General features: G+C 37.3%; 1 protein-coding gene across 2 annotated transcripts in view; it reads right to left on the reverse strand.

Moving 5' to 3' along the window:
• Positions 1–25,253, reverse strand: part of SEMA3A (semaphorin 3A) — a 166,446-nt gene that overhangs the window by 46,042 nt on the left and 95,151 nt on the right. For both annotated transcript variants that reach the window (XM_057422430.1, XM_057422431.1), the window contains 2 exons: positions 17,461–17,554; positions 11,224–11,343 (listed from right to left, as the gene is read on the reverse strand). In XM_057422430.1, the coding sequence (XP_057278413.1) occupies positions 11,224–11,343; positions 17,461–17,554 (214 nt within the window). The remainder of the gene's footprint in view (positions 1–11,223; positions 11,344–17,460; positions 17,555–25,253) is intronic.

The following is a 25,253-nucleotide window of genomic DNA, read 5'->3' on the forward strand; positions in this document are numbered from 1 at the left end:
TCTCTCCCATTTGTTCATTTCTCATCCTGTTCTCTCTCCCTTACACCACAGTCATGAATAAGGCTCTATGGTCTAAGTGATGCTGATGGTGACATTGTTTCACCCTTTTGTTTTGCAGGTGTTACCTGGTGGCACCTATGGAGGAACCCTGTGAAATGACTCAAGTGAGAATGGAACAGTATCTATCCTGGAAACATGGGGTTGAAAAGTAAATGAAGAAAAATCACTAGAAGCTTTTGTGTAAATTAAAATACTGCAAAAGATGAAAACTAATCTGCTGGGAAATTACATGCCATATTAAATATACTGATTTATAATGAGATGTTTTATCTTATCCTTTGTTGAAAGGCTACAGAAATATTAAGACGTTCTAAAGTCACAGCACAAAATGGTCTTCAAGATGTAAGATTTGATGTATCATAGTATTTCAGAAATAATGAAATTATAAAATCTGCAAGGAATTTAATAAATCTTTTTATGCAACAGCTGTTCTATCTAGATTTCTTTACACACTCTTTGTGTCTACTGAATCACAAAGTATTACATTAGGCCCAGTCCAGCTCCAGTAAAGTCAACAGCCATAACTCTATTAAATACAGAAGATGGAATATATCCTTGACAATAGAGCTTATATTTGAGAATCTTATATGAGAATGGAGAATATTAGCTTTGCAATTCTTTGACAATGTGATTTTTGAATTGTGCTCTTGAACTACCTGATTGTGTTATCAATGTTTTAAATACATTGAGGTTTCCACTTTGTAGTAAAAATAGGCTTTTAATACAAGACAGTATTTAGCAACCTAGTACCAGCCATCAGTTTGATATCAGCTGTGACATTATTTAATTTTCAGAATCACAGAGGTTAAAGCTCACTGAACTATAAACAGTTGAAAACATGGAGTGTAATCCCAAGGCACAGCTCTGCACAAGCTGTAATTTAAATCACATTGCATGCTAAGCTGAAAAGGCAGTGCAGGTCCCAGAGGGCATGAATAAATCTGCAGTCACTGATTTGCCACACACATTTGTGTTGGGATTCTGTAACTGTGCAAATGTGATGTCTTCCTTTAGTGCAGAGTACCTGTCATCTACTGAGATTTGTAATTAAATAACCCAAAGGACAAAAGCAATTACTTAGCCTTACAAGCATTCAATGAATTTTACACAATCTCATGAACAAAGAAAAGGGGAAGTTACGGGACGGAGAGAAAGGGAGCCTTTGAGTCTGTAGCTTAATTCAACTGTCTCTTGCGCTAGCTAAGATTTTAATGTATAGACCAAGCATTCACATACCTGGCTTATTTTGAACTAATAATTCCATCATCACAAACTCCACTCTGAAGTGGATATTTCTCCATCTAAGGAGCCAATTCTGTTTCCAGCTGGCTAAGTGCCACATCAGGTGCCGGCTTTGAGCAATCAGTTGTGTTAATTGCAAGGAACACCGAATGCCTTTTGGGACAAGCAATTCACGGTTCAGGAATGTTAGTGTAAAGGGGGTTAAGTTCAGCCCCATTACAAAGAACAAATCACAAAGTTTGCATATGTTGCCGACTAACAGTTGTAATTTTATGGAGCCAGGGGAAAGAGGTAGGAGCAGACTAAGGGGCTGTATCCTCACATCATTAACTCTGCTGGGTGTGTTGAACATGTCAGTTATTTGATGGGGTGCTGGCTGTTTGGTGATGGAGGCCTTCACATTTTCAGCTCAGCAGCTGTGTCTTCCTATTCCTCTGTTTCTGTCAGATACTGTGATCCAGGCCAACAAGACTAAGTGGAACAGTGGTTCAAGAGAAGACTACCTCAACTGCCCACAAACACAGTCTCCTCCACATTTGTTGTCATTTTCCTTCTTTCTATTTGTCATACTAGGAAAATAATCATTTTTTAAAAAATATATAAAAAACTTATATTAAAAACAGCCACTGAAGAAATAAAGTGCATTAATGAAACAAGTACTGCAGTGAGTAAAAATCAGTGAGTAGATCTTTCTTGGCTGTATTTGGGATACTCTCATTTATTACCAGCTAAAGATCTGGCCTGTGGTATTTTTTAGTGTCTAATGTCTCACTACCTGAATAACAAGTTTTAGCTAGTCTGTCTATTTCCAAGGGTTGATTTCTAATATGTTTGCTCATGAGTCACAGCACCAGCACTATTTAAAAGAAGAAACCTGCCCAAATGTTGGAGGTGATGAATGGGAGGCTTGGATAAAGGGAGTTAGTGTGTTGTGGGGAGGGGGAGGAACTGGTACAAACCTCAAAGACTGCAGGTGCTTAGAAACAGCGTGAAGGCTCAGGAAGTGTCTCTAATACCCTTTAGAGGCTCAGTCCCTGGTGTCCCACATGGCTGTACAAAGAAAACTTCTTAAAACAAAGCCATCTTATTTCTCCCTTTAACACAGACTAAAACATTGCCAAACACTTTTGCGTCTGAAGCTGTGAATTTCATTAAATTCAATGCAACTGTCTCAGCACTCTCTGGTTTTGTGGGGCTGAAACCTCTAATTCTCCCTCCACTGCCCCGCGGCCAGCGTGCTCTAGTCACATCACACTTAACCTTTGCCTTGGCTTCTCAAAAAAGAATTTGTTTCACTCTATTCACGGCTTCAACAGTTTGGCAAACTGCACTTGAGTGCTGCGCTGGGCCTTTATATTGAACACACTAATCTGATTGTTTTTCCACTCTACAAACTTTGGGTCAACAATCAAGCTGCTGCCAGAAACTAATTAATTTGCAAACAGGCCCCATTTTCACAGGGGGAGAGCTTTTGAAACCTATGTCAGCAGAGCTGGTCACACCATGGTGACATGCATTGTCATGGCATCCACTTTTCTGCGTAATTCTCCTCACTAATTTTTCACCACACACATGAACTCAAATTACCCAGTCAACAGTAAATCTCTATTGAATGCCCACCAAACTCTGAACATGGTGGCCTGAGAAAAGGAAATTGGTATTGACAGGGTCAACACTCATTAAATTGATGGCTAGAGCAGAAGGAGAAGAAAAAAAAACACAACACAAGAACATAAAAAAAAAAAATCAGAGTATGTCATACCTCAGTGAATGAGGCTATAACAGACCCATTCCTGCTTTGTTTAAATCAATTAGTATTCCACTGTGTGATTCCCTACAAGCAGATTTCTGTTTAACTTTTCTTGAAAAACTGGTTACTTTTGTGAATAGGAAAGGAAGCACAATTTTGGAGCTAAAAGTCACTGTTTTCCAAGCATCATAGCTGTGATGAGCCCTCATAGAGATCTTGGAGACTGTGGGAAATCTACTTGAACTTGCAAGGCCTATAACACATAGGCCTTGTCTTTGGCATCTTGCCACCTAATCTGAACTTTTCTTTTCCTTAAGCTGATTTGGATCTTTGTAAAAATAATAATTACAAAGAAACCCAGGTAATGTAATTTAAAGTGGGGTCTACACCAAAACCAAAGCAAAGTGCAATTTTAGAACCTGAATACTACAGCTTTCCCATAAAAATTACTTTTTTTCCCTAATGAAATTCATCTCCAGGGCAAGAGGAGAGGCTTCCTATGAACTGTTGCATGCATAATAATAATAAGTAATATGCATATATTTTTATATATATGTATAGATAGAAAAGGTCTTTTTAATCATATATTAACTGGAAGGTACACAGCTTTCTAGTAGAGATTATTACCACAGGTACCACTGCTTGAGTTAGATACTGAGTTTGTCACCTTCTTGATGTGAACAGACCTGCCCACTGCCAGCTGTACAAGTTAACCATTGAATTAAGCACATACAAACAAACAATCCTCATTTAAGAAAAATTAATAAAAAAGAAAGAAAAGCTTTCTAGAGAACATAGAATATCACTGGTACTACTGACAGTCAGACAATCGCTGGTGTTTATTATTCAATGTAAGAAGGGTTTAGATAAGTTTATCTAAATCTGTATCTTTAAAAAGCACCTCACCTGGGTTATCAAATTTGATCCAAGATTTGCCCTCCACAGGCATATGTACTGATTTATCCACATCTAGCATCTAGCCAGAGCTTGTTCTGGCTCTTTCATCCAGTTTCCTTCCCAGCAAAGTTAGAGCATAGGTGATAGGAAGAGCTATACTCTCAGGTCTCACTCTGACACAAGCCTCACCAGGATTTACTGGGTTGTTGACCTGATACCATGCTCACCACTGAAATAAACCCCCTAAAATTTAGCAGTTCTAAGGCACATCACCAATAGATCAATTCAGTGTACATGAGTGAGCACAGTTACTCAAGCTGGCAATCACTTCCAAGTCTCTAGAGAGAGAATATGCATTGCTCTGTTTGGGACTGGGGTCACATTCCACAGTGCTTGTTTTGAGACCTATGAACTTCTTTCCTAAAAAATGTATTATGTGCAGCAGACAAACTTCTCTGGTTTCCATTGGAAACAATGCACAAAGCACTGAGCTTCCCCATTATTTTTGATCTTACATGCTCGATAAAGTTACGGTATGAATTGGAACTAAGCATGGCTTCTAATTTACACTGCCAGCTATTAGTTTTTGGCGTGCATAATAAGGCTGACCAAGCTAAACCCCATAAACGAGTCCACGGTTAACCATGTAATATACACATATCCTTAGTCAGGTGCTCCTGGACTAATTTGTATCCTAACTTTCCCAACCATATTGTGGCTATAGCTCAGACTGATATGTTTATTGATGCAAATCTTTTTGCCCCAGGTCATATTCTCTAGAGTGTCAGGAAGTCTTCAAAACGTGCAGTCAAACCAGGGGAATGTCCTCTTCCACTTCATCTTTCCTACTCACTTTTTTCACTCCAGCCTCAAAGCTTATCTTTTGGCTACTTTTACTAAAATATCATGCCAAAAAGCAATGAAATCTTATCCGCAGCACTAAAATTTAATGAAAAAAAAAAAACCTAATCCTAGTCTGAGGGAAGAGGTGAGGGAGACAGCATGAGAGAAGGAGAGAGGTCTACTTCCTAGAAAGATGGAAGACTAGGATTTTTCTGGTTGTCTTTGCTCACTATCTTTGTGATCTTCCTCACCTCTAGAGGAACTGTAAAACACATTCTCTAATTGCTGCTTGATCTTTGATTTCTGAATCAAGTGCTCCTCTTATTTTGTATAAAGATACAGGGAGCAGATGAGGCAAATGGTTCAAATACATGAGTATTTTCTGATCAAGTATTCAGCTGGATCTATGGCTTCTTGAGTTGTAGACATTTCAGGATTATGAAAGTATAAATGTCAAGTAATACAAAAGCATGCAGAGAAAAGACTTGTTAGATGGCAATAAGAGCAATTAAAATTCATATTTAATCTCTCAAATTTGGATTTACAGACTTGAGAAAAAAAAAAAAACAGAACTTGTAAATTGAGTCTGTATGTCATTCTGTTCACATTATTATGCCACTGTCACCATAGTTTCTGAGTACTTCCTAGCACTGTGTTAGGTGACATTAGCATTTGTCACACATGGAATTTATCACTATGAAATTAGTTATTACTATTCTTAGCAATAGAGATAATGGGAATGGAGGTGGGAGGGTAAACTGAGTGAGAAATGAGACTTGCATATATGGATGTGTTTTGTTCCTGTAAGGGTCGGAGCTGTTCATGACTATATGAGCAGTGGTGGGAAAGTGCGGAACTTGGTCCACACTACAGCCTGCATGATAGGAGATATCAGTTGACTAATTTGGTTCAAATATAGAAATGCATATTTTAAATGCAAGAGATTCTTGCCAGGAAAAAAACAACACCAAAAGAACAACAACAAAAACCACACACACACACTCACACACCCAGAGAACACCTCTCACTGTTTGCACTGGTAAGGTTATTTAAATATGCCCTTTGTAAATTTATGGGAATGCAGATCTGGAAGAGAGACTATTTAGTTTACTCTCTGTAGTCTCTTGCCATGTCAGAGAAGTGTGCTATCTGACAACACATAGATGTTATCTAAGTTCCTCCCAAAAACCAGCTAGGCTGACTCACTGTTTATTTCTATTGGGCAGCTTTTTCTAATTTCATTCCCGCCATGGTTTAAGACTTCTAATTTGAAGCCTACATATATTCATATGCAGTTCATACCCTTTTTTTTTTAATATATATTCTTTATTTAAATAGCTCTTTTCTTTCCGGAAATTTATTAGATTTGTTTCCTTTCTCAAAAAATAACTAAATAACTTAGATGCAGTTTATTAATGGATGATTGGGTCCTGTCAATACTGGCAGTTCAGCCATTTTCCATCTGCTTACCTTTGGTGGCATGTATTTAAGTACCTTCTGTATATTTGGATTGGGAATGAGTAAGAGGTGGGCTGGAAAGCAGGAAACTAGGAAGGCATTCTGGGAGAAGGAAATGGCCAAAGAAGAGGGACAATGAAGAGAGGGGTATCAGTGGGAAAAGGGTTTGGTGTAGGTGAACAAAGACAAGCCACAGATTCAAGGATGCTGCAAATGAGCACACAAACTCTCAGCAAGAATAGCTGCAAGAGAACAGTACTCATTTCTAAACATATTTTTAACACATTTAATACATTTGATTAGAAAGGTAAAAATCCTATAAAGTAGCTGCACTCTTGTCTTTCTCTTGCCATACTTTTTTTCTACTGTGCAATACATATATATTTAAAATTATGTGTGTATGTTGCCAGTGCTGGGACATCCTACAAATTGCCATCAGCGGAAACAAAGTGACTGCTAAAGTTCTGTATGAATGCCAGGAGAGTATCAAGTCCATGTTTCCTGCCTTGGAGCCTGTGAAATTTAAGAGGCCATTTTCTTTTTTATTGAACAGTCGCTCAGCTTCTATAACTCTCAACTGTTTATGTAACCGTAAAGTAAAGATTACCAAGGACAATAACCCCAGGGGACTAAGTACAGCCACTACCCCACTTTAAAAATTAAGCCATGGAAAGTATGCTAAAATAATATCATAGAGCTGGTTTAAACCCATAAAAAACAAGGAAATTCCAAGGCAAGGGTGGAAATCCAGACTGACAGTCTCTTTTAACCCCAGGTCTAGTAAAGAGGGTGAGCGAGGCCAGTATGCCCTCATTTTTCTGGGGTGCAAACCACATTCATAATACTATCTTAATGCAGCTTCTGTGATTTCATTTCCTTTCAAATCTGCAGCCCAACTGTGTTTTGCTTTTAAAATAAATGTTTATGGTTATTCATTTTGCAAAATGCTAACAATTTAAGGCCAGATCCCCTGTGCTCAAGTCAGGGAACATGAGAGTGGCTCCAAGCTTTCCTTCCACTCCCCTAACCTTCAGCTCAAAAGCTGCCTTCAGTACATTGCTTTTTCATTGCTTAGCATTCGCTTTTGTACACTGCACTGCCATTTCTGCCTCCTTGCCTCCAGTCATGCCCTCAGCCCTTGCATAAATGCTGCCATGGATGGTGTACAGCAAACACTGTGTGTAGCTCACCAGGGAGCTCCCTGGTACTAAGGTAAGCTGTTCTGACCTGCTCAGGCCTCCTACTCATCTTTTTTATTGCTGAAGCAGTTCATAGAAGCAGGACCTGATCTACGCTTTCTTGAAATAACACTAGCTTCTGATGGCTCTACACTATAAGAGGCAATGGTACATTTAAAGGGAAACAGTTTTGCCTACGGGCAAGATTCTGGAAAACATACATGTAACATCAAATCCATTGCTCGTTTATAGTAAAGTTGGGCAGGAGATGTTTTTTCTGTTTCAGGATTATTTTTTTTCTGAGAGTTCAAAACTATTCTTGACCCTCAGTGGGACCAGCTAAGACTGTCAAAGCTTTTTGTACATAGAAACTCCATGCACTTACCAGAGGAGCCAATAATGTCCAACATGAGCATGTACATGGCTTATGATAAAGTGCACAATTCAGTCTGGGGCGCTGAACTGCAGCTTTTTGTATCCAAAATGACCCCAGAGAGCCAAATCATTTTACTATGTTTTTTGCAAATGCCTCTATGTCACATCTGGCCAACTCTGTATCAATAATTAAATATACACTGCTACAGTGACAGATATATGGTTCCCTACCTTCTAGATGAATGCCCCAACTGCATGGCTATAGAATCAGTCTCATTTGCTTTATTTGGCTTGGTGACTGTTTAATTATTTATACAAAATGAAATGTCTTTAAAGCCTGTGAGTATTTAATATCTTTAAAAGACTTAAGAAGTCTTTAAGAGCTCCTGGTCAGCACCTTCCCTTGGGTTGGGCACACTTCAAAGCCCTCTTCCCAGCAACATTTAACTCCTTACAGAAGTTGGAGCATCTCCAAAAAGTGACTGTGTGATTTTTGTAGGAACTCTGTGTTCATACTTAAATCCAAAAAACTTAATCTCTCTGTGCAATGTTGTCCTTCTCTTAAGCCAGTTCAGGATGATATTTAAATTCTGGGAAAAGTTTGTAAGCTCTTCATGTGTAACTGTCTTCTCCTTCCCATTTTTGGTACCAAACAGCTGTGTTCTCTGCACCCTGTCATCTCTGACCTTAGTCTTAGTATGAAGTAAACATTAGCAAAGACTTACAACTGGATGCCTCACCGCCTAGCTATTAAACTCCATGGGTATGAGGATTTCTCTTTGTAAGTTTTATCAGAACTACTGCTCCTATCCAGCTTTCAGTTTACGTCCATTAGAACAGCAATTTTTAACTTGAGGCTAAGAACACCTTAGAAAGCAACAAGAAAAGCAAACCCACCACTACACAGCAATCTATGTCTTTCTTTAATAAGAATTGTAAAACGTCTGCAAACTTACGGTTCAAAACCAGTTTATACAGATCTTTAAGACAGCAGAGTACACCTCATTCTTCAGTGAGAGCTTGTTTCATTAAAAGTATATCAATTTTAAATACATCCAAACACAAAGCTTCTTTCTTTTATAATTATATTTAAAAGAGACAAATGACAAAAGAAAACAATGAAATCAAAGGACTGTCATGTCTGCAGAGTTTCACACTGAAACAATTATCATTTTTGGATTTCCCTGTTAGATGCTGAAATTAAAAGTACTGCGTGGAAAGGCTGCCAGGATCTTATCACTGGGAAATTTACAGTAATGGCTTAGATCCTTTAACAGGAAAATTATAGTGCAGAGTTTAAGACAACCTTTCCATATTAGGAAGGTAAACTTATTAAGTTGCAATAGAGAGAGATTTAAAAGATGTACTTAAGGATCATTCTCTATTAAATTATAGACAAGAATCATTTCTAAAGGCCTCAGTTTGATTCTTACCTTTTTTTTTTTTTTTTTTTTCAAGTTATCATGAAACTTACCATACAGGCACATTGTGTAAGAACTACACTAAGAATTGAAAAACATTTTCACCATGTGCTATGATAAATACTGCTGTTCTACTTTTATGGACAATACTTAAGTTCTAGAAAGCTTGAGGTTTGTCAGCTCATTATGTGAAACTGTCTTCTTCCCATCTTGAGCAAAAAGCAGTTGTGGTTTCTGCACCCTGTCAGATGTAACCTTAGTGCTAATTTGGGAAAAGCAGTTCTCACATTTAGTGCTGAAAGACTGATAACTGAATCCACAAAGGAATGACACATTTTCAGCGATGAAGTACAGGGGCTCTGGACAATGGCTGTGCTTTCCCTCTGCATAAATCCTCCTGACTCAGCTGTCATTGTGCATATCTACTGCACAAAAGCAGATTTTGCTTGCGTGATTGGACGTTACGTCATGACTATCATAACAAAAATTGGTGTTGTGTTATCTTCAACAAATTATTACTCTACCAGGTACCAGGATAGACTGATATGTCTCTGACTCCTGCACTTTCCAGTCTCCTGAAGTCCAGAAATCTTTTCTATTATAATAAAATAAGCCAATTAACAATATTTCTGGATTACTGGGCAAGCACAGACTGTAAAACTGAAGTGTGATATACCTGAATCTGTTCTTGCAGATGATTCATACAGCTTGCCTTATTAAAATAAAGATTCATGCAATTTGTCACATACACATTTATTTGATACTTATACCCAATGCATATGCCATATAGACAGTTGTTAATCCTACCTGCAAAAGAACTTTGTGGTTTTAATAATGACTCAGAGATTGGTTTTGTTATGAGTTGTATATATAGGTAATATTATAACCAGTATGATACTAGAAATTCCTGACTATAGCTAACAAGAAACTGTGTTGTTAAAACATATTCTGCTCTTTTACATTAAAAAATTGTGGGAACACTTTGCACTAAATTGCAAAACCGCATAAGAAAATGAGGACCTCAGCACAGACATAAATAATGTGGCTAGGAGTGGAAAGTATATGAGACTAAAAACAGGAGTGCAGATGCAAGCCGCATGTACAGTAAAAGTGGCTAGATAACTCTTCAAAAAGTAAAATCCAAATTAACGCAAAGTAACTACGTTTAGTATTGCTGGCTTACTTAAATTGAATGTCAGTATTTCAAATGATGAAATCTCATTTCCAAAGTGCACATATCCTTGTATAGCTAAAGCCAAGTGTAATTCCATTTAAACAATTGGAACTTTGACTTCAGTAGAACTTGGACAGAGTACACAGATGCATCTTAAAGAATTCTGGTACATGAAGCCAAAACTATATTTTCTCCGACATTATCCTTCTCTTTCCATACACGCAAACAAAGAACTACAGGCCTATTTAGTAATATCAATAGGAAAACATAATCTATTTTTTCTTGTAAACTACTGAATATTTTGAAACCCAATAGTTCGGAATGCCCACAACTCCTTTCACTTGTTACAAACTATTGACAACTTTGGCCTGCTCATGAAGCTCTGCTGATTCATTTTCTTCTTGACTTTGGTGGCCAGTGTTTTTGACTCAATCTAGTCAAAAATTAAAGCCTGTACAAGGCACGGTCCTGCCCAAGGCTCTGTAGCTACTTTGTGTTGACATGTGACTGATGCCTGAACAAGCCTCAAGCTTCTGTCAAACTTGCACCCTACACCAATCTGTTCCTGTAGCATGACAGCATTAACCAGAGTGCCTGTGTATGTTTTAAATTTAATCACACTCCACAAATCTCAATGTAATTAAAAAAAAAAAAGCTTCTTTATAAATCACTTATATCACTTTTGATTAGTTTAAACGGTTTAAGACAAAATCCTGCTCCTAATAAAAGAGGGGTGTATATGTCACAGATGTGGCTGGAAGGAAGATGTGTGCTAGTCTTTAATGGCTAGACGAATGCAATCAGATAAATGTACATTTTACATACCATTTAGCCACCGGGAGTCATGCTGCTCAGTTCTGATTGGATGATGATGCCCCAGAGTACGGAAAATGGCAAAGTCCCTGCCCATGAAGTCTGCCGCTGTGCCAGAGTACAGCTCTCCATCTGTGGGAGGACATAATTGTAAGTAACATTTCTCAATTTTCCAGTCATGGCAAGTCAGAGAAAGCTGTCAGTCCTATGTTTATATTACACTAATAGGGATAATGAGAAAATTACAAAGCAATAATGCAATGCATTGTTATTGAAAATACATTATCAGACCCACTTTCTCACTGCAGAGTTTAACTGTAACCTCTCCAATGAGCTGTTAGTACAGGCACGTCTCAAAAATATCTTTGGATTCTTAGGTTTGAACAGTGACTGCCTATATACCTGTCCCTGGCAGACAGTAGCATGCAGCACCCCAAAAACCTACCTAACTGTGAAGTTGTCCTGTTTTGAAAAGGAGTTTAGACTGGAGACCTCCAGAGGTTCCTACTGGGTTTTTGTGACTGTGTTTGGAACTGGAGAGTCCAGCTCATTCACTCTTGGTTCAGAAAGTCCTCAAGTCCCTTCAACTTTTCATACAGAAACTGTCGTTTGGTGGGGTTTTGTTTATTTTCTTTTTCTTTTTTTTTTTTTTTTTTTTTAACCTAAGCAAGCAGATCATTATCTTCTATAGGAAAAGACAGAACATGCCTTTCTCCTTTGGCCACCTTTTTAACTGTGATACTGCCAAAGGGCAACAGCTAAGGGAGAATAAATGAGATCATTCCCTGCTACTTTGACCCTATGCATATCACAGCAGACAAGTGAATTAAAAATTGACCTCTGATACTCTGCCCATAAATGGCACATATATAGCCTAGCTGGAGATGAAACTCGTAATATTAAAGTCCTAGTGTCCCTCTCCTCAGCCAGCTAGAAGTATAATGGAGGAGACAGTCTAAAGTCAAAGGACTGAACAAAGTTAAGTACCTGCCACCTGGTAGGGAGAATAAGTACATAGTAATTGAACCCACAGAAAACAACCAGGGATAAAAGCACACATCTTTCTGGCATTGTTGTAGAGATTGTCCATAAAACTACTCTGACTTCAAAATGTGAAAAATGCATTTTTCAGGACTGTGCCCTTTTACACCTGTATTTGAAATAAGATACCCTACCCTATACTTTCAACATGGAAGTAAAAAGTATTATTCCTTCCAACTACTGTTTTCGAACTACCCATCTTAAATGGGTCTCCTGTGGAAAAAAAAAATAAAACCATGTCTGAGGATAAAATAACTCTTTCAGCTAAGGTAATAAATTTTTCATGGTCATGATGAATTCTACCATGGCCTCATTTTGAAACACGCTTTAGGAACAAGTTTATTATGTTCATGGCAATTTTAGGTATTTCCATGGTGGAACAATCAGATCCAAGCATGTCTATTGGATATCACTGGCATCTTTTTTTCCCAGAACACTGATACCATGAAATTGTCAACTAAATCTACAGTGGCTCTGTACCATATGGTAGTCATGAAAGTCAGGAAAAGTGAAAATGTGACAGTGGAAAAGCATGGAATTGAATGAATTCACAGCAGAGATTAGAAGCAAATAGACCAGTTGTGCCCAGCAGGAGGTGTAATCAGAAGTGAAACAGAACAGCATATCATTAATTAACGATTTATCATTCCTCTGTGTCATTTTCAACTTTTTTTGAAGGGGAGACAATCACTTAATTATAGTGATTATTATGTACAGGGTATGCAGCTGAGATTTTAAAAAACATAAAACCTTTTTACATGTGAAAAAGGCTTTGATGCTACGCTTAACCTTTTCTTTAACCTTATCTTCATTTTCTTGTCTTACAGTCCCTAGTGAGTTCTGATAAATCAATATAAATCAAAGGGAAAAAAAAAAAAAAAGCGCCCTATTTTGCTTCCTAGTGATCATCAGATCCAAAAGTCAGTCAGGAAAGTAAAAAATTATATATTTAGCACTATATCATTAAAGTTAAAACAAATATAGCTCAAAATTACATACTTACAATATTTAGGGGGTTTTGGCACCTCAGCTTCTAACTCAATATATATAAACACTACCAAAAGTAGCAAATCTTCAGTTCAACCCAAAACTTTTTCATGCTACTAGGCTCCTGTGGCTGACGCTTTCTCATCGGCAACGATAGAGTAAATGTTTTGCCAATAACAGGCTTCAGCATGTTCCAAAGGGGGAAGGTTCTGCAGGAAATTAACTGACCTTTCTTTGTTTGTACTACAGCCCCTTCAAATTCGAGCACACCTATACCAATGCGTGCTCCTAAAGGAGCATGTTGATATGAATGGAACATATGGATGCAAACAGAAATACATATATTAACTTTACTAAATAAAGAGGCAGCAATTAAAGCCCATAGTAATGCTTTTTTGGAGAGAGGAACCATTTTTCCCTATACTGTACATAAGCAGCATGGAACTCATCTAACAAACTGGCACTCATCTAACAAACTGGCACTCAGTTGTTAGATAAAAAGATGTTAAAAGAAGCATATATTTATTTGATGATTGTTTCTATTCAGCTTTTAAAGAAGATTGCATACTTAAACAAAATTAAAAAAAGGGGAGAGAAGTGTATGCTTCATTTTGGAAAGAATATGAAAGTTGAATGGATGGGGAATACAGGCAAAACCAAGCCCTGAATGACCCAATTCCTTTTACTGGTAAAAGGGCTCCCAAATGAAATCTGCTGTCCTTGGTTAGTAGGTTTATTCACTAAAGTTTTCAGACATACATAGTCTGAAAACTACTATACCTAAAACTACTATGTATGTCTGGTTTGACTTCACTCCTTCAAAAGTCAGCAACTAAAACTTCCCAGAAAGTGGAATAACTCTAAACCCCTGAACCTCATATATACTTAGTAGCTAGTTTCTATTTCCTTGGTAAGAAGCCACTGCGTTTCAAATCATGTTCATATGTATTCAGGAGTATTAAGGCACTTAAAATAATAATAATAAAAAAAAAAGTAAAAAAACAAAACAAAACAAAAATATTAGTAAATTAATGAGACACAGGAACATAAATAGCTTTGAGGATTCTGGATCATCAGAGCTTTTGAAAATCTCGAGGGGTCATTTTCTAAAGACCAACTGACTGGTAACAGGACAATGCTGTCTCCTTCTCTGATTTTTTTTTTTTTCAGTTATCCCAATATTATTGCTTTAGAGTAACATTTTCAGTAATGTTTTCTCCTGTGATTACATTCTATGAGAATCATGGTGCCTCTCATTTTCCTCCTGCCCTGGAATACATGCTAGCAGTGCTGAGGGACTGCTTAGTCTCTACATTTTTATGCATTAGCCCGCTCAAATTGAGATTGTTTAGTTAGCAGCACATAGACTGGAATAGCTGAATGATGCCTTACATTACTAGGAACTAGTTATATCATGTTCCTTAGCTAGCATTTACTTTAGAGTAGAATAGCTGTAATGACCAACTCCTTAAAAATAATGAAAAATGTTTGCAGGTGGATGGAACAAGGAATGTATACAGGAAAATACTGGAAGAATCTAATAATGATAAACTGTTGGTTTTGTTTTTTTTTCCCAAATATTACCTTTTTTTTTCTTTTTTTTTTTTTTTCCGGAGAGTGGGAAAACTGGAGATTCATTTTATATTTATAAGAGTTTATTTCAGCTGAAATATAAAACAGGAATCCTGAGTACTAATGGCTATTAAAAATCTTAAGTTACTTTTTGCAAAGTAACCTTGGTGCTTTGCCCAAATTCCAGCTTGGGTAATCACATTTCACTTACCTAATATTTACCTTCTAGTTATGGAGTCAAGAACATAGTCTTCTTCCACACTTTGCAAAATCTGCTTAGTGTTTCTGATGAAGAACAGAGGTTATTTTTCCCTCCTATATTTAACCACATAAATTACTCTTACTTCTCAGCCTTCTTTTATCTTCCTTGTATTTATATTGTGTTACTAATTATAACATTTCATTTTAATGAGTGCTGGGTAATTGTTTTACACTGTTGCCGTCTTGAGCCTAAAATAAGCCATGGTTGCTTGTGAGGACTACTTCTGCCACCCAAAGGGCGAGGAGTATCTGCAATATCATTCAACTTGGGAGGTGGGAAGAAGCAGTCCATCCACATTCTTCCTGGTGTGAGGCCTTTGTGGTCAAGAAGCTCCTCTGGCCTACATGGCCCTATTGACTGCTTCAGACCAGTGTTACCTAATTTAGAGAGTAGTTGGACCAAATCTCTCCATGCAGTCACTGCTTTGCTGGTTCATTCTCTGTGCCTCACCTATTTTGGGGAGAAGCCACTATTTTGCCTTTGGTCCTCATTTTACCATAAAATTTATGCTTTTTTGGCAAAGACGAGAGTAAATCTTTGTGAAGCAGTGGTGAATCTGGTGTACACTTTCTGAAATGTCAGAACCCCTGCAAGACTGAAGTAAATGCAACATTATAATCAGTAACACCAGATGACTCTGAAGCAGTTATGAGGAGGAAGAGAAGAAAGGATGCTTGTGTTCAGGATGCAGAAGGCTAATTTTAGCTTCACCCTGACTTTGTGTAAGTAAGTCACTGAAGCAGAAATAAGTCACTGGCTTTGAATGTTGAATTTGCACCATTTTCTATACTGCTAATACACTGATGGCTCTAATTGAAGCCTGATTCAAAACCAAATATCACGCTCAGTTAATTAGGAGGAAAAACACATTAAGTGAAAATCATAGTGATATGAAGTGAACTCAAGAAAGAAAGGATGGTTTAGAGACATGCAATCTAAGCCAAAGGAAATAAGATAATCATATTTGTGCCGGACTGAGTGAAAAAAAAAGGAAAAAAAAAGGAATGTGAAAAGCTAGATGCTGTTGACTTTGTGCAGTTGCATACCGGGTACACCATGTAATACTGGCTTGTCATCATTCTCTTTCTTTATTGTACATTAAAGTAAACAGTAAAGCTGTTCCCTTGAGAGTAGCTCTGCCACAAATTCAAGCCGCTCCAGGCACAAATTTATACACTGGCCTTTTTCACACACATTTTTGTCCTTTCTGTTTGTACTGGGTACAAGTTGGAGCATGATGTGGATGTCTTTCCTGTTTTTCCTGTTAAAAAGTACATGTCTCCAGGGTAGCTCATCACCTGTTATCATTAGGGGCTTCGAAGACCAGGAAACAAGGCACTCTTAGGACTAAACTTTGTTTCTATTTTGAATAGCTTAATTTTTAAATGTAATCTAAATATAATAAGTATAGTTAGTAAGCAATACCCTAGACTAGCAATCTGATAAAGTTCTGAAGAAACCAATGTATCTGGTTATGTTTCATTTCCCAAAGACTTCTGAGATAAGACAATCTGCTATTTTCTGAAAAAGCCCTGCTGGATTTGAAGTTATAATAAATTGCCAGAAAGTTACATGTGAAGGATAAAGTGGCTACACCTGTGAAGAGTCATTACAGAAGGAAGAATCTACTTGTTTCACTTAATTTCTTCTCATAAATCATCTTTTTGCCTTTTATTGTTGAGGAAAAAGAAGAACAATGAACAAAATTAATTCAATTAAGTAAGTTAAATCAATTAGATAAATTCAATCAACTGGATTAGGTCAACTAGATTGACACAATCCAGGTGCTCTATTCTTACATATTCCATGAAGTATTACTAATTCAGAAATATCTAATTTATTGAAATCCCTTTGTTCTGGCCAGGAGTTTAATTGTATTCACTGTCAGATGGATCTCTTTCAGCTGAAACATCATTTTAAGGCCTAGACATGTGGCTGCTTGTATATCTCCAGCTCACATGCAGGTACGGTGGGATGACAGACCTTCCTTGGCAGCAAAACTGATGTAAGAAATTACTTATTCCTGCTCTGACTTTGCTCTCAGCTACATTGGTATGACTGTCGGTGTGGCCAGCCTCTAAACCGGCCACTAAAATACCTCCAGAGTCACCTAGCTCTAGTTTCTGAGGAGAAACACAGCAGAATCAAGATCTTAGAGGGGTATAAAGCAGCTCTCGTGATACCTGAATCTTGGTTTACACACACCTCGTTTCTCAAGACACCTAGGTCAACTATATTAAAAGTGAAACCAGAATTACTTCAGCTTGGAAAAAAAACTGCATACAGCAAAGTCCTATCAAGGACAAGGAGAAAAAAAAAAACAACAGAAAACTAGCAATTATTTACAGTGAATGCATGTCTCATTGAATTTATATTGTGGCACCTACCTACTAAAAGAGAAGCTGTCAGCAGTTTAGGATCATAAGGGCTTTTCCCTCGGCCATTTTCAAAATGGGAATCTTCCATTCTAAAAATGTTGTCCTGTGGGGTAGAAATAAAGAAAAAACAACATTATTTGATGGTAGAACACTAAAAATAAGTTGAACTAAACAGAGGGCAGTGTATATGATCCTTACTGGGTTTTGTGGCTTCCGGGAAGTAAAATTACACGAGGTGAGGATTCGGCAAAAGTGCCCACCTTCTAATCAGTATTGTGCTGAAGGCTAGTCAAAAGCACAAATACACATGCACAGCTTGTGTCTCATCTATTCCACTTCACATATAATTTACATGGTATAATTGCATTCCTTTTGCTTTTACTGAGAATACTTCTGAGCAGTAGTAACTGAAGAAGCTGGAATTTGAAACTTCTGTCTGAAAAAAGATAAACCCCATTTTTTATTGACTGTACTTTTCTGAAAGATCTTGTAAGTATAGATTAGTACATAATACAGTGCTAAAGTCTGCTTTCGTAACCTGAGCCTGTTTCACACATCCTCAAATTCAATTTTAACCATATCAGGAAAAGTTTGTTGGGACCCCAGTACTATGCAACAAAACTTTTAAAATATACAGGTTGAGGGCAAAGCGCATAGGGATATAAACTGAGATTAAAAAGGAACTCAGTCAACACTAACTCAAATCAAGGTCAGTAAATCCAAAACAATTGGCTTTTCAGTACATTTAATTACTTTAATTTTAACCGAGGATCCAAATATGCCAATCAATTTGAATAGTATGTTTATCTTACATTTTGTACTAAGGGTAAAACCAGAAGAATAGATGCTTTTTGCACAGTAGACTTACATTCACAGAAAACTTGTGGAGGCCACACTGAAACCAGAAATTTCCAATTCCCACCTGCACTGTGATTAATTTGTATTAACACCTAATTAAGTCAAGGAGCTCCAAAGCTGGTACAGCTCCTACCCCCCTAACAGTTTCTCTGGTTACTTAGGCCTTTGTACCCAATTCTCAGCTGCTTATAGTCAAAAATTCTCTATGAGGTGGATGCTGTGTTTCTTCCTTTAACCAGTATTTGCAGGACAAAATAACTTAATCTTTAACAGCGAATAGAGTTTGATACAGCTTTTTTTTTCTTATTGACATAGAGGAAATCACTCATCTGTTTTAAGAAGATAAGCAAGAAATAAGTTTCAGAACATATATCTAAATTATATGTATTGATAGTAGAAACCAACTAAGAAGATGTTGCAACACTTTTCCCTTTTAGTTTCATAACATAGCAGCTCTTTACCTTTATTCCCAAGTCCCTACATTTCTTAATTCTTCCCACAGAGAGAGAAATCCCCCTTTTCTTATTCTCATAATTCCTTTCCTAAGACATAATCATAGAGCTGCTGGCCAGAAGGGCTCTCTAGATATTGTTAAGTCCAGGAGGACTTGAAAGAAAACTATTGTCAGCATATGGTATTGTCAGGTTTGATTTTGTCTTGCCAAGTCATGAGAAACATCAGTAACAGAAGCTATATAACCTTTCTGGGCAGCTTCCATTGCCTCTTAGTGAAGCATTTCTTTTTCTAAACTTCCAAGGAACAACTTGTGACTTTTTGTCCTTATTATAACATCTGCAATGATGACAAAGAGTGTATGTTTTTTCTTAACTACCTTTCAAGCAGTTATAGTCTATTCATAAGCTGCCCATTCAGCTTCACTTCTCCAGACTAAGTTTTAGGCTAGAACTTCAAGAAAGCTTAACTAGAGTGTCAACTCCAGAGTCTTACATTTTCTTGTGCTGGCAAGTAGAAGTCTCAAAATTGCACACAATACTTTCAGTCTCAAGGGCAATGCTCAAGTCTTAGTGCTTGAGATTTTGCACTCCAGAATGGTGTGGAGGATGCAAAACAGTATCAACTCAAATTTTATTCAGCAATTGCTTTGGTAATGTTTATTTAATGTGAAGATTGTTCAGACAAATAACTGACGTCTTTCTCAGGAGCAGTGAACTCAAGTAAGCATTTGAAAGCAGTGCTCTCCCTGCATCCTGCCTTCCCCATCTTGCTCGTCCATACTGAATCCAGGCATGGGCTAGGCCAGTGACCAAACATACTTCCAAATGGTGATATTTTAAACTTATTGAGTTGATGTCTCTGCGAGTCACAGGCTATAGTTTTTCTTACAGGCTTGTTTAATTACATCATGCAAGCACATAACTGTATGTGCATGTTATGTGGTTCCAAAGGAACATCAGAAGAACTTCACATTTCACTACATTTACTGGAGAAAAAGGTGAAGGGATTGTCTATCTGGAGGGGCTACTGGACTACTGCACTGTAAGATAAAAAGTTTCGATGCAGCTTTGTGAAGTCTGATCACAGAATTCAAACAGACTCCTAGGGTATATTCTTGTAGATGTAGCCTCCCTGATTATGTTTATACAGCCATTCTGTATTTTTAATATCTCACACAGTATTAAATTTCTTCCTTTCTTTCCTCTTATCTTTCTGTTTCTTAATAGTCCAGATGCATTTCTTGCTTCTATCCAATTTTCTGACTTTGCTCCTTCTAACTAGAAATGAATAAATAATGAAAAAGAAAACAGTTTTTGAAATTCTGCTGCAGGGTCCATATCTAGATCTTGCACAATAAATAAAAGCAGTAAATTGAGGGGAATGTTAGACCTTAACTACAGTAATAGAAAATGGCATTAATGCTACAAGCCATTTATGAAAAATGTTATTATCAATTTACATTTTCTTGGGATTCCTTCTTAGTAGATGATAATTGCTCAACCTGCACACCAATGGATATTTGATAAGGCTATAAAGTCAGTGGCATGACAGTTAAAGCAGAATATATTCTCAAGATAATCCCATGTGTCGTTATAAGACAAATAGAGAACAGATGTGGAAAGTGATTTGGTGTAGGAAGGATCTGATTTTTGACTGTATTCTTCTGGTTTATGTCACTGTAACTCTACTGATATCAGCGTGTAGCAGGCAAGAAAGAGTGGAGTACTGGATCAGTGTAAGTCAGAGATGATCTACCCTTCTCTTTGTGTTTGTGGAATAAAACATTAAAAATAAGAGGCATGACAGGGAAATCCCACAGTGTTTTTGTATTTCAGTTAAAATGCAATGTAGAGCCATGTACTATCAGTTTCTGAAAGTATGGGCAAGTAATAATGACAATAAATACATCACTGCAAAGTGCCAAATCAACGTATCATGGTTAGTCTGAGGCTCCAAGGAGTGTTGATAAACATAATACAGGAAGTCTAACCTGTCACAAATATGGCAACTTGCCCAAATAGCCTTTTGGATGCTAAAATCAAACTACTTCTATCTACATATGAACAATAAGTACAGGCGACAAAGGAATAAACTCTTCTCTATGTACTTCCCCACCTCCATTTTAAAAGCCTAGGAAGCAATATGACTAATGATAAGTACTTGATCATACTTGTAACTGGTCTGTGGTGTTTGCACCCAAATTCTGCCCTGAGATGCCATGACAGCAAGAGATGAGATGAGAAGTCAAATTCAGTATTTGAGGGTGAAACTTCATCTCTTCTTTTTTTCTACGATTGTTTTTCAGAGACTTAGCCTCCTCATCAGACTGGAAACTCAGGCTATGCTCCTGGTATTATAAGTCCTGTCCACCTAACCTTCAGCTGAAAACCTGTGTGCAGGCAGTAGTGAGAGTGAGAACAGCTTCTGGGTAATGACTCAGCATCAAAATCAGTCTGCCCGGTGATAACAAAGACCAAGGCACTGTTGGAGACTTGGGGAACTATGGGCTGTGTGAGTCTTCTTTTGCGCAGTACAGACAAGAGCTTTTAGCTAGAAAGAATTCACACAGTTTGTTCTCAGAAAAAAATCTGATCAGTTTATTATGTTGCTGCCTCTTGGGTTTTGGAGTTAATTGAATGCAAAGACTGATACTGCAGTGAGTCAGCAAATACCTTAGTCATAAATAGCAATTCATATTAAAGCAAGCTTTTCCAGAGGAAATTCTCTGGAAATGCAAAAAGAAAGAAAAAAATATTCCAAGAAAGGCCTTTGTATCTCACCAATGAGTCCAACTTATTATCCAAACCCCTTCTTTAGTTGCACTGATGGCCCAAAAGGACATTAGAATGTACTTCAAACCTTTGTAAGGATCCTTGTCGCCAAAAACCTTGCTGTAGATTGTTTTATTTAGTTGGTGTGTGTCATATAAACTCTAGGTTTATATGACATGGATGCTTACCCTAAATCCATAATAAAATTAGATTGTTTAGGTCGTGTAATGCCACAAACTCATAATAACAACTGACTGCTGGCTCACAGTACAGAACATATTATTTCACCTAGTAAATGCCATGGGTGGTAGGACATTATGCTTCTGGCTCCATAAAACACATTTTTCTTGTAGCACATAGCATGATAAATGGCAAGATTCTGTTAGAAAGAACCACAGTTCAGACCTGGAAATGTACATGAAAGTTATTGTGATTCCCATTCTTTAGGCTGATGATCTGCTGTTTCATGGCCTCAGAGATTCATTTTCAAACAGCTGAAAAAATGCCCTATATCATGATAATGACAGGTGACAAGACATTGCTATTTGACAAAACTTAATATCTTGCTCCTGAATAGCCTCAGTCAGCCAGTGTACCAAAACATTATATATAAACAACATATATATCAACTGTATACCCATATATACATCTGTATATATATATACCCAGTACGAATACTTTTAAAACTGTTTTTTTTACCTCTGTCATCAACTAGCCCTCCAGAACTGTATCAACAAAACAAGAATGACGAAAGCATACACTAGTTATTCTGGGGTAAAATACCAAACCAAACCAAAACAAACCAAATCAACAATTTTCCTTCTCAGTTTAGTGAGAAAACTTGTGAGCAAACCTGTGGTAGTGGGGAGAGCTAACCTACCAGAATGGACAGCAGTGGCTGCTGAATTTCAGGGTGATTTTGTTTTCCATGAAGCTTTCTAGTGATTCACTCAGAAATCATCTCAGAATTGTAGACTCTAATGCAGTAAAACCACTGCCAGTCAATAATGAATCAATGCAGTGCAAGAGAATTATCTGAAGAGGCTGGGTTGATGGAGTGTGTACAGCTACTAAGAAGGTATTAGTGGTTTAAATTATAAGGCACAGAAGATGTAGAGGGGTTTGACAGCAGTGATGCTCCCCAGCTGCTCTAGTGCAACTGAAGGAACTTACATCCTTCCTCTAGTAACCCCCAAACCATAAGCAGAAAGAAGCATATCTCCTGGAAGGGTATCTTCCAGGGTATCTTCCAGGGGCTATCTGACTTGCCACAACAAGCTGCTGAATAATAATGTGGGATGGTCCAGAAACATCCAGGATTCTGAGGAAGTATCACATCCTATGATGTTAACATTACCCTTGCTGTTTTCACAGACTTTGTTGTGCTAACATGAAGCATTTTAAAAGACAGACTAAAGGGAAAGAAACACCCTAACAAAGCAAACAAAAAGAACCAAACCAAACCAAACCAACCACCTGAAAACCCAGAAAAAATAACCCCAAAATATTGCCAGAGTGCCTGGAGTATGACAATACACATGCATTCATTTGGAGGACTTTAAAGCCAATACTGGTGTCTCTTAACTGAGCTAGAAGTTGCTGGCATTGAAGTATTGTGTTCTCTGTATTACTCACTGTTGATAAGAACAAAAGGAAAAGCCCCACTTCCCACTCAGAGAAAAACTTTCAGACTTGCTAAGGTTTAGCTTTATTCTTTCTAAATAAAGGGATTAATTGGGGTGACTAAATTTGCTGCCCTAGTCATGGGCAGCAGAAAGCAACAAGTTCCTCTGAATGACAAGTCAGACTAGCTCAGAACTGCAGTTCCCAAGGGCAAGATCTCTCTTCAGGCTGCAGAGGCACCTTCATATGAATTTAGGTCTGAGCTAAGAGTCTTTCTGAAATGAACACTGCTGAGGCAGGTGATTAAAGACACCTGACCTTGAAAACAGATGCTGATGGTTTGGTTGTCTGGCTATTTGTTTTTTTTTTTTTTTTTTTTTTAATGGCCTCCCATTTAATAGTTCCAGTGAATTTCTGATTTTTATTTTGCCCAATACAACCTTCTGTGGATACATTTTAGGACAATATCAAGCATATTTCACAGAACCTTTTAAATACATTTCACTCTATGAGAAATGATTTATTTATGAATTGTGTTACTTTTCAAGAATAATTTTAAGTGGAACAACTGTGCAGGATATGGCAATGTTGTTATTGTTATTATATTTCCTATTTCACACTTAATCTATTGAGTCATGAAAACTGTTAAATATGAGGACTTTGGTTTCAGGTTTGGGAATCATGCTGTTATGGAACTTTTAATAAGAAACTTTTATTAAAGTCATCCCTATGGAATGCTTTATTTAAAAAAAAACAAAAAAACACTGGAAGTGCAAATAAATATAATGTGAGAAATTATGCAAAAAATACAAATATTAAACCAATGTAAATGTTGAGGCAAGTGGTAACCATTGGGGAAATAGGTGAAAAGTGATTGAAGCAATAATGCAACTGGTTTAAATCATTAATTATTAAAAAGAAAAGAAGAAAAAAAAAAAGAAAAGACATGAACACAGTGGGCTTCTGACTTTTAGTCTTCAGGCTCCATCTGCCATAGGGTTTTTTACCTGCATGAATTTGGGGAAAACTGGGCTCTGTAACACCTTTATTATGTTTTGTTTTTCCAACTTGAGGCTTAGCAGCATTGAATTATTGGAAACCAGTTTTAAAACCCTGTGGGAAATCATGGCAAATGACAGATCCTTAGTAAAATGGTGTTCCTAAAGAAAGGTCTCCAGCTTCTGTAGGACCTGGACCTGAAATTCTCTTAGGCTTCTGTGCTGTGCTAAAGGGGATAGAGAAGGAACTTTGTTGAAGAATATTTACTCATGAAGCTGACCATGAGCTCCCTAAGATCTGCACGCCTCTCCTTCCCTTCAGGCAGTTTTCTCAGCTTCCTGGTCACTGCAAGACCTCTCAGAATGTCTCTACATTGATTTGTGTCCTCTTTTCCAGACAGAAGAACTATTTCCACTGAGCCACTTATTTGTAGGTAATTACTGACATTTTTGGTACCTGGAAATCTTATTTCTGACATTGAGATAAAAGAGACGTTGAGATGACATCCAGTTTTGTTCTGTAGATTAATGAAAACAGAACAGAGCTCTCGATTTCTGTTTCTCCTTTTATCCTTATATATCACTTCCACTGAAAATTTTTCCTAGTTTACAATGTTCAAAAGACGTGCTAAGATGCAGCAGACTGTTCTGATAAGCACAAGTTTTGAGAACTTCTGTCCTTAGGCTCAGCTGAATTTGGACAATCCAGCTTCTCTGTAGGTCTCTTTCAGTCAAATATCAAAAGCCCCACATTTCTCTGCTTGCTTCTGAAATTAAACCAATTCATATTTGTTACCATATACCTTTTCAAAAAGGGAAATGTTTCCTATCTATCTATCTATCTATCTATCTATCTATCTATCTATCTATAGATATTTATCTAGATATCTATTTATCTACATAATTATAATTAAATGAGTTTAATGAAATGGAAACCATAGCCAAATGGACTGTTCAGGAACAGCTGGTTCAATCTATTCATTATTCCCAGTTCGTGATCTGTAAGTACTTCTGCTTCTGATTGGAAGGCAAACCAAGTGTCAGTGTCAAATACTGAAGACTTGTTCACACCTGAACATACTAGTTTGCATACTAA

This window comes from Pezoporus wallicus, unplaced genomic scaffold (genome assembly GCF_028554395.1).
Source record: "Pezoporus wallicus isolate ANWC-B61680 ecotype Strahan unplaced genomic scaffold, APGP_CSIRO_Pwel_v1 contig_3058, whole genome shotgun sequence".
Taxonomy (NCBI): Eukaryota; Metazoa; Chordata; class Aves; order Psittaciformes; family Psittacidae; genus Pezoporus; species Pezoporus wallicus.